Source organism: Octodon degus, unplaced genomic scaffold, assembly GCF_000260255.1.
Source record: "Octodon degus isolate 3935 unplaced genomic scaffold, OctDeg1.0 scaffold00132, whole genome shotgun sequence".
NCBI classification, from domain to species: Eukaryota; Metazoa; Chordata; class Mammalia; order Rodentia; family Octodontidae; genus Octodon; species Octodon degus.
In genome coordinates, this window is record NW_004524708.1 from 228,316 (window position 1) to 239,244 (window position 10,929).

Here is a 10,929-nt window from a genome sequence, read left to right on the forward strand (position 1 = left end):
AGAGAGAGAGAGAGAGAGAGAGAGAGAGAGAGAGAGAGAGAGAGAGAAGTAAAAAGTGCTAGAGATGTAACTCAATGTGAAACTGTGGGCTCAACCACCAGTACAGAAGAGAAATAAATAAATGATTTTTTAAAAAATCCAGGTTATTGTAGACCACAGGGTCAACTGGGCAGAGTTACTGCCCACCCAAATCTCCACCCTCCACCCACACCCCAAATGTAGTATGTTAAACACTAGTGCATTTTCTTAAGTTCCTAAGGTCAGATAAATCCAAAATGCATCTCATAGGGCTAATACCAAAGACAGGGACAGGGTCCTCTACAAACAACTTCCTTGCCCTTGTCCGCTTCTAGAAGTGACCTGTGGGGTGTGGGCTTTGAGTCAAACACCTCTTCCCCTCTGACCTGTCACCTTGCTGTCTTCTCTGCTTTGCCTTTAGATGTCCCTCTTATAATGACCCTTCTGATTACATTATGGTGCTTGGATAACACATCTCAGCTCAATGTCCTTAATTTAGTCACATCTTCATAGTCTTTCTGACTACATTTGGTAAAATATCGATGGCCTCAGATATGAAAACATGGACATCTTTTGAAAGCATTTCAGCCCCTGAGCAAGGACATTCTCTTACTTAGACTTCACTTATTTAAAATCAAGAAGTTTATCTTGATAAGTTCCATTGCATAAATTACAATTTGATTGAATCTATCTAATTTTATGAACAGTATTCTTTATACAATTCTTTTTTTCTCATTCAGATCAAATCTAGGATCTTGTATTAAATGTATTTTTATGGCTGTGTCTTGGTTACTTTTCTTGTTGCTGAGAAAAATACCTGACACAAAGTTAAGGGGAGGAAAGGCTTATTTAGCTCACAATTTGTAGAGTTTCAGTCCGTAGTCGGCTGGCTCCAGAGGCAGGGTGGCATGGCAGAGGAGCATCACAGTTGAGGAACACTCCTGGTATGGCAGACAGAAGGCAGCAAACCGGAGCAACAGCGACCAGCCTGCCTTTCCCTATCATCCTACCCAGGCTACCAGCCTTTTGCGGGGTAACAACCATACCTAGGGTAGGTCTTCCACACCCTCAATCCTAGCAATACATCCTAAATCCAGCGACCTCTGAGAAGCAGCCCTCATGACTACATGAAGCTTGGGCTGCGGGCGTAGGAGATCTGGATATAAGCCATAGCAGACTGCATAGTCTCCTTTCATTTTTCTTGTTTTCTTTTCATGATCTTGACAGCAGAAAAAGTGCAGATGAGTTGCAGACTTTCTCAGCATGGCTTTATTTGATGTTTTAATTAGATCTAATTTTGCATTTGGATGGAAAGATGCTATGTTCCATAAGAAGAAAATTCCATCGGGAGGCGTGTGATGTCACTTTGTTCTTTTATTGAGGCTGTCTAATTTGATCACTTAACTGAGGCTGTTTTCCTGATTTTGCCACAGTAAAATTTTTATGTTTTCCTACCTTTGTAACTAGGTAGAAACCAAGACTATATGAACTGTATCTTTTCTCCCATTTATCTACTTGCTTTCATATGCATTCATGGGTAAGTATTGTGTTCTATGAGTTCACATCATGAAAGTTGTCATAATCAAAGTAGAGTCACTCATGTCAAGTCCTAACAGTCGGTCCATCAATAAAGCCCTGTGGTTACGATGGAGGGCAATCTCTTCCATGTATGCCTGATAACAAGAACTATCCCAAGATTCTATCAATCCTTACACAAAGGCCTCCGTGATCATTACAGTTTAGGTGTAAAATGTCTTGCAGAAGTCTGGTGTTTGCAAGAGGACTGGATCGTGGTGTGCTGTATTAATCAGCAGTCATTCATTGATGAGTTTCAACTGTTTATTATCTCTACTAATCATCTATTATGAGGCACATAGCCTAGTTTTTCTTCATCTGATGAATTATTCCTTATATGTTCAAACCAAGACTCAGAAACACTGAACAACTTGCTGAAGATCACACAGCCATAAGGGTCAGCTTCTCAGGACTGGAACTTGGTTGATCTTACAGTCTGTGTTCCTAGTACTCTGCATTACTGTCACTTCTAGCTTAGCAACCTTATTTGGGCTACATTACCTCGCTTTCTTGAAATCTGATTAATAGCAAATCTGGGACCACCAACACATTCGAAGTAGCTACTTGCTTTGGCATTAGAGTAAAATATTGTGTTAGCAGTGGCTGCAGGGCGCAGCATTTTCCTTCTCTCTCTTCCCTAGAGTAATTCCATGGTTCCTGGTAAAATCTTACCGATGTCATAGACTATCGCTTCCACCTTTGCAATAGCCCTTAGATGGATGTTTACAGCCACACCTGCTTAGGCATTTTCTGACTACTGAAGGTTGGAAACGTGTGGGTAAGATAAAAGCTTTAGCCACTGCAAACCCCCAGAGCGTTGAGCTCCATCAGTCCTGATGACCCCTGAGATCTTATTGTCTGATCTAACTTAAGAGTGTTAGAAAAAAGTCCATTTGAATATAAGTATGATTGGAAAGTATGTATTGGCTTGTTCTTTTGACAAGGGTAGTGTTATAATGTGGAACTCAAAGTCTCACAAAGGCCATGTGGAAAAGGTATGGTCACAGCCTGTAGCAGTACTGGGAGGTGGTAAGAACTTAAAGTGGTGGTTCCAAGTGGAAGGACTTTAAGTCATTAGGGATGTGTTCTTGACAGGGATTGCAGGACCCTGACACATTCTTATTTCCCTTTGCTTCTTGGCTTCCATACAATAAGCAACTTTGTTCCACCATATGTAATAGCATCATGCTGGAATCTTTATCACGGGCCCAAAGCAATGGAAGCAACCATAGACCAAAGCCTCTGAAGCCATGAATCAAAAACAAGCCTTTCCTCTTTTAAGTTGATTTGTCACAGTGATTGAACAGTGGCTAAGACCAAAAATTGATGCCAGTAATTGATCAGTAAGAAGTAGAGTAACTGTTGTAATAATCCTTGACAATACAGTTAAGATGCCTATAGAACTGATTTTCAGGAGGAATTTAGAAACATTTGAAGGGGGAGGCCAAAAAAGCTTGGGATGCTGTGAGCAGAACTTGAAAAGCAATTGTGGCAAGGGCTCCAAATGCACATAGGAATGATAAAAGTCTCAGGTTTGTGAGATTTCAGATAGGAATGAAACTACTGGGCATAGGATTAGAGACCCGGCATGTTACTTTCTGGAAAACAACTGGTCTACATTTTGTTTAATCCCTGAGACTTTGTGTAAACCAGCATTTAAAGGTAATGAACTAGTTTCAACTAAAAGAGGTTACTTCCAAGCAGCAGAGCTTTCAGGAATTGGTCTGTGTACTGCTGGCTGATTTTAGACAGATTTATACTAAGAATCCAGAGAAAACACCAAAGCAGAAATGTTTGAAAAACTAGCAGTTTTGCCATAAGAGGAGCCTGAATAAAGCTGTGGCCAAGGAGAGTACAGTCATTAAAGAATTTAATGCTGCTTTTAAAATAAAAGTACTCTTCACAAGGAAAATAAGAAAGATGCTTTGAGGGCATCTCAGAAATCAGTAAGACCACCCCCATCTGTAGCAGACTCAAACCCTGAGGTGGTCTATTACAAGGCTACACAGAAAACTATTTTCCAGGAACTTCTTTCCCTATGTTCATTCATCTAGACACTCAGAGGCCACTGCAGCCATGGTCCAGCCAGGCCCAGCTACTGCTTGAGCTGGTAGCTGACTTTAGTATCATCCACATGATATAGGTCTCATAAGCGTGTAGAGTGCAAGAGTTCTAGGGTCATACAGTCTTTCACTAAGATTTAAAAGGAACACCTGGGAGGCCAAAATATTGTGGCAGAATTGGAGTCCCTGTGAGCAGCTCCTATAGGGAAGCATGTGAACCTGTGAGAGTTTAGTTGAAGCTACCGTGGAGGCCTAAGGAAGTTGAGAGATGCTGGAGATGCAGACTGTAGTAAGCAGAGCAAGCCCAAAGGACAGACCGTTAGGCCATGTGAGCTGCAGCCAGCAAGACCATAGAGTTGGCCAAGCCCTTGGGAGCACATATCATGCCACAGTGTACCCCAAATACTGGGAATAGAGCTACAGGGTTTAATGTATTCACTACTGGGTTTCAGTTGTCAATGATTCTTATGGTCTTATTTCTCCTTTTTAAAATTACCCCATAGTGTTGTATCTTAGAATGTAACTTGATTTCTTAGTCCCTTTCCTATTGCCAAGGCACAACACCCAAAAGCAACAACTTGATGGAGAAAGCATTTGCTTTGGAGTGCACGGGCTCAGTCTATGGTCAGCAGGCTCCAAGGCACAAGGAGGATGGCAGAGGGGCTCAAGCCACAGCAGTCAGGAAGCAGGGGTGGGGAGTGGAGGGCCACTATATACCCTGCTAGGTAAGGCTCTGTGTTAGTTCATACATTGTATCAACTTGGCTGAATCAGCTCCGGCAGATCTCAGCATGGGGGCTTAGCCCTGAAGGTGGGCAGGGCCCAGGAATTGAGAAAGGCTTCCTGCCGCCCTGCCCAGCTTACGTGGAGAAGTCTCAGTCTTTGGAGGAGCTTGATCTTGTCAGCCACTCCACTTTGGAAGAGCTACAATCTTTGCCATGCAATGTCAGTCTTCGCAGTCAGTGTAGAAGGAAGAGAAAGGCTTGATGGATGCCGCAGCTGCTGCTCCTCCTCTACTCTTCATTGTTTTCTGCCACATGAACTGCTGTCATTTGCCTTGGAGCCAATAGAATATGGACTGAACCCTCCAGTAACTGTGAGCTAAATAAACCTATCCTTCCTTCATTTTGAGTGTTGGGTATTTGTCTCAGCAATGAGTAAACAGTAACTAAGATAGGCTCCCAGGCACCACCTCTAACCAGGCCCCACCTCTCGCAGCACGTTCACCTATGAACTCATCCAGGGATGAGTCCACAGGTGAGTTTACCACTCCATGATCAGATCACCTTCCAAGATGTGAGACTTTTGAGGCATGCTTTATATTTAAACCAGAATACATGGTCTTTTGATTTTTATAGGGGCTTACAGCTAACATTTGCCCTGATTCTCAGAGGACACATAGGACTTTGACTTTTGAGCAAGACTAACACTGTTTGAGGACTCTTGAGGTTGGACTGAATGCATGCTACATTATGAGAGGGACATGAGACTCTGGGGCTGGGGTGGAATGTTATGGTTTGGATCTTGACTATTTCCCAAAGGTCATGTGCTAAAACACTTAGTCCCAAGCCAGTGACACTATTGGAAGCTGGCTGAACCTTTAAGAGGTGAGGTCTAGTAAATAAAAGCTAGGTCACTGTGCATGTATCCTTGAAGGAGACTGTGAGACCTTGGCCCCTTCCTCTCTCTTTTGCTATAAAGTAAGATCCTCTACCCTCCAGATGTTCCCTACCATCATGTTTTGTTTAATTATCCAAAGGAACAGGTCCAAGCAACATGGGCTGAAACCATGAGCCAAGTAAATGCTTCCTCCTTGTCAAATGGTTATCTCATATTTTTTCATGCTAATGGAATGCTAACTAACATAGGTGGAATCTGGGATATTCCTGTTTATCCTTAAATAAATCAATGTTATTTTTAAAGTGCATCTATCTTAAAAATGAGATTACATTTGTAAACTACTCTCCCTGTTTTGCTATTTCCTAGGCTCCCAAGATGGAAACTGAGTACTTGAAAAGGTGCTTCAGAAATAGCCTGTCCCAGGCACTGGCGGAGGTGGCAAAGGTTAAGCCCAGTGACCCAATAGAGTACCTGGCTCACTGGCTTTATCACTACAGAAAACTTGAGACAGACAAAGAAAAGGTATGTTTGTGAGCTGGGTCTGCTTGGTGAGGGCTCAGCCTCCTCGGAGTAATCTGAAACCCAAGGCATGAGCTTAGAGCTGGCTTGTGGGAGTTGTGGTTCATCCACTTGGCAGGGATTGTTTAGGCCTAGCTATCTCTGGAGTGTGGAGAGTCTGAGGGCTAAACACAGAATACATGAGGTAGGTGGTGGAGTTGGTGAGCATGGAACTCCCATAAGGCTGACTCTAGCTACAGAAGGAAGTTCCATGTGCTTAAGGGTCCTAGAGCTGTCTCCAGTGGGAAGGACTATTTCTAAGACTTTTCTGTGCTGACTGGATTTGACTGTGGCATCACCCGCAGAATAGGCAAGAGGAGACTGAACTGCAGGAGGAATATCACCGTGGTCTGAAGGAACAGGAAATGATGGAAATGCTGAAACAAGAAGAATATCAAATCCAGCAGAAATATGCAGAGCATCACAAGGTGAGAGGTGGGAATCAGCAGGGCCTGGTGATCGACCTAGGGCATCCAGGAGGCAATCTGGGCAGAGCACCCTAAGGCTCTCTCTACCCGTTTTCCCTCCATAGTCACACTTGTATATCAAAATCAATTTATTGACAATTATTATGAATAAAAAGGACACATGAAGGCTCGTTGTAGATTCCAGGAAATACCATTGATGATAATGGCTTAAAAATTCAGATTTTTTTTTTCAGTACAGAGATTGAACCCAGAGACCTTGTACCACTAAGCTATATCTCCAGCAAACTTTTGTTTGTTTTGCTGGTTGGTTGATTGATTTTGCTTTGTTTTTGAGATAAGGTCATGTTAACTTGCCCAGACTGACCTCTAACTTGCAATCCTCCTGCCCAAACCTCCCAAGTAGCTGGGATTAAGGTGTGCACCACTGAACCTAGGCCAGATTTTTTAAAATTTGTTCACTTAGAATAAATGTTTTTAATATAAGTTCCTTTTCAAAAAATATTCAGTATTTTTCAAAAACTAAATATGGCTGTTGTTAGTTTGAATTTAAATATTTACATTTTATTTAATTTTTATTATTTTCATATTATATCCTATTTACTTATATCAAGCCTCAGATGCCTCCTGTATGCTGTTGTAATAATGAACATAAATTATTGCCTCATTTACTTTTCTCTCAATGCTGGGACAAAATACCTGACACCCAAAATTAAAGAAGGAAAGGTTTATTCAGCTCACAGTTTGTGGAGGTCTCAATCCATGTTTGGCTGGCTTCAAGGCAGACTGGCACATGGCAGCAGGAAACAAGAAAAGCAGCAAGAGCAAAGAGGGAAGAGGAGCAGAAAGCAATCCTCTTTCCCTGCCTTATATTTTATGCAGGCTGCCCACCCCATAAAAGCGTAGCACTCATGCTCAAATCCCAGCATTGGACCATGGGTTAATCAAAGACTCTAGAAGCCTGCCCATGGCTGCAGGACTACATCTAGACATCAGTCATAACAATTATTAACTCAGAATAGCTGGAAACAGCTCTGCATTCATCAGTCTGATGAACACATCATTTATCTCCTAAAATATTTTCTATTCTTTTTCCATGTTGTGCTTTCTACAAAGTACATGATCCCTGAAAATGCATTTAATTACTGTTGGTATCTGATTTCTTCACTGTTGCTGTATTCTGCGCCTTAAAATCTTGAATGCAGTCCTATCCAATTCACTGTTTTGCTAGTTTCAAAAGCCAATTTTTGAAAATATAGAAATATTAAGCTCAATTACATTTATAATATTATATTCAATATCCTCATAAATAATAGATGTATTTCTTAAGGCTGAATAGATTTTAAAAATGAGAAGTTAAGAGGGAGATGGTTTGTGCTATTTTTTGTCAATGGTCAAAAGGGACTCTCTCTCTCAAAGATCCATTATTTGAGCAGTTGTTTGGGGCTGGCTGAAATGAAAATCATTAAGCAAATCTTATGCCACCTCACTGCCCACTCTGATCATCTCTGTCATTGTTAACAGAAATAGGCAAGTATGAGAATACTCCAAAATTCCACCCTCATTTTATGGTAACTTTATTAAAGTAAACTTTGCTCATACCAGTATTTTATATTCTTCTTTTGTGTTACAATGAGAAGGTACTGTACCCTGTAGCAAAGTCCTTAGCAAGAATTAGATAAACTGGGGCTCCTGTAACCCCACCAGCTAGAGGGAAATGTGATGGGTTAAGAGACAGTCTGGGAGGCCACAGAGGGAGGACTACAAATTTGAATCCAGCCTTGGCATCTTATTTTGCACAACCCTGTCTCAGGAAAAAAAAAAAAAAAAAAAAGAAAGCCTGGGAATGTAGGTCAGTGTAGAGGTCCTGCATTCAATCCCAGGAATACAACAGCAACAATAACAATGAAAGAAAATAAATTTTAGATAAGTAAAAGGTATACCTTTTACTTATACTTCCTTCCTTTCTTTCTTTCTTTTCTCCATGTGCTGGGGATCAAAACCAGGACCTTCACTACAATCCAGCCCACTTTTTATTTTTTGTTTTGAAACAGTGTCTCACTAAGTTGCCCAGACTGGGCTCAAATTTGTAATCCTTCTGCCCCAGCTTCCTAAAGTCGTGGGATTATAGGCAGCAGGTCCCGCCATGCCTGGGTAGGTATCTCATTCTTTTGACGATGTAAGGCATAGACCATTGTAAAGGAAGACAATATGCAGGCCAGTATTTTGCTTAAAATATGCTCATGTTCTCAATATTCCATAGAGTCATATGCAAACTGTGGTTTTCCAAATTAATTCCCTGTGTTAGAAAGAAATAAAGAACTCAAGAGTGAGTTAAGACAAAGGCGAGCTGATCCCTTACCCGTGAAGGAAGAGTCAGTCATTAAGGTGTGAGTTAATTTCCAAGTCAATCAAAAGAGCTAGATTGGAGCTGGGGAGATAGCTCAGTGGAATAAGTGCTTGCCTGGCAAGCACAAGGTCCTGAGTTCAATCCCTGGTACTGGAAGAAAAAAAAAGGAAATAAAAAAGAGCTAGGTAATGGCAAAGAGGTGGAAGTACATCAAATCATACAAGATTCTAGGCTCTAGTTTCTAGTTTATGCGAAATGAATTACAAACTATTTCTTGCTATTGATCACTTTTACATTTTGTCTTTCATACTCAAATACCTGGTTTCAAAAAGGCTGAGGCCTGGTTTTCAATCCATTGGTTTTTTGTTTGTTTGTTTGTTTGTTTGTTTGTTTTTAAAGTGTAACATTCAATTTTATTATTTCTTTCTCAAGAGTTTTCTTCAGTCCATTAAGACTCAGCTCCCCTTACATGGGCTTTGGTGGAGGTCGTGGGGCAGCACCAGCAGGTCTAAATCGGGGTGGAGGAGTTCGGTCCTTACGGGCTTCAAGAGATCGATTTCTGACCACTTTGCTGTGAATGGCACAACTCACACAATAATGCAGCTTCACATACAGCTTGGGAAGCACATAACCGTCGAAGACACTCGCTTCGGAAATGTCCCTGACTACGGCGGCCTCCACTATGTTCCAAATGACAAACTTCTTAATAGCCTTATCCTTGGGTACGCACCGGGCGCAGTTCGTGCAGCGAATAGGCTGCACATGACCGCGGCCCTTTTTGGCACGACCGTTGTTCCTTCTTTTTTTCGTCATCTTGGAAAAGAGGACCCGAAAGAGCAAAACCTTTATCCTTCATTTTTGCTAAACATCTTTTTTTTTTTTTTTTTTTTTTTTTTTTTTTGCGGAACCGGGGATTGAACTCAGGCCCTTGCGCTTGCCAGGGAAGCATTCATTCCACTGAGCCATCTCCCCGGTCTCAATCCATTGTTTTATTAGCGCATACTCCATGATTTGAAAGTTTTTCTTTGCTATTATGCTATTTTACCATAGAGATGTTGAGTATGTACTGGAGAAGTTAAACTGTTGAATCACTTTGGTCCTAGTATGCTCAGTTTCGTGGTTTATTAACACGTCTGCTTTAGCTTTTTTTTGTCTTTGGCATGAAACTAGCAGTATTGTGTTCTCTTCATTCCTGAAAATCTAGTAACTTTTTAAAAATTTTTTATTTTTTAATAATTTTATGAGAAACAAGTGTCAATGAGACAGTTTCAAAACCAATTAGTAGGACAGTTTCAATAATTAATACATTACATATTGTTGTCTACTTAGTGGTTATTCATAGTACAAGATTCGGACATGATATGCTGTCCACAAACGCTATTAGCACAAATCTTTCTATTCATTGAATTAAGAGAAAATAACTGTATGTCCATCTCAACTGTTTTGAATATAGTACAAAATGGTCCTTTATTTGTATCTCCTTTTTAGTTTTGTCAGAGATGGGTATTCCATTGCCATTTAAATATTGCTGGTGTGTGAATTCAGCAAAATAATCCAATATAGTCCAGTAGTCCATAATAGTATTAGGTTATCTGTAGGACTGGCAATGTCAGAAGTTGTTGACTTGAGCCTTTTACAGATCAGCATATTAATATGGCTTTACTTTTTATACCTTGAAGAAAAGTATGAAAACAAGGTCTACTAGTAACTATTTTTCTTTTCTTTTCTTTTTTTTTTTTTTTTTCTTCTCTATTTAGGAGCAGATTTCCACAGAGAAGGCCATATTCATGCAAGAGGACACAGAACCTTTGGAGGAGGTGGCCTTGGAGGAAGAATCCTTGCCAAGTTCCTCCAACATAATCCCAACAGTGCCTCAGTGGAGTCCTCCTTCAGACTCAGCTGGCCAGACTGAGCAGAGCATTGACACTCCACAAGAAATGAACTTAGAGAAGACGTTTACTTCCTCTTGAAGCTGCTCATGAAATGCCCCCTCTCTCCAACTCCGCTTCCTAGAGGATCAGAATGGAGAGAATGCAAAGGACCCATTCCCTTGATACTGTGAGCCAAGAAGATGACCAGCAAGGTGAGCTCTCACCTAAACCAAAATTCGAGAGACTGTGAAAGGTGGTGTCTGAAGGATCTCTCCAACCCAAGGACTGGTTCACCAGCCAGGAAACCCCTAAATTATGAGAAAATTTGCACTCGTTACAGGATAAAATCAACTCACAATAAGGACTAATCAAGTGACAAAACTGATGAGATTTGCTTTTTGATGGGTTTGCACGCATGCAGCGGTCCACCAGGGTCATTATGGTGGAGAG

The 10,929-nt window shown here is 41.1% G+C and overlaps 1 protein-coding gene across 1 annotated transcript in view; it reads left to right on the forward strand.

The window, feature by feature from the left end:
* Window positions 1-10,844, forward strand: part of Dydc2 (DPY30 domain containing 2) — a 12,079-nt gene extending 1,235 nt beyond the window's left edge. Inside the window, exons 2-4 of the mRNA XM_004648978.3 lie at window positions 5,642-5,797; window positions 6,139-6,261; window positions 10,366-10,844. Of these exons, the coding sequence (XP_004649035.2) occupies window positions 5,651-5,797; window positions 6,139-6,261; window positions 10,366-10,578 (483 nt within the window). The 5' untranslated portion in view covers window positions 5,642-5,650 and the 3' untranslated portion in view covers window positions 10,579-10,844. The remainder of the gene's footprint in view (window positions 1-5,641; window positions 5,798-6,138; window positions 6,262-10,365) is intronic.
* The last annotated feature ends 85 nt before the right edge of the window (window positions 10,845-10,929 follow it).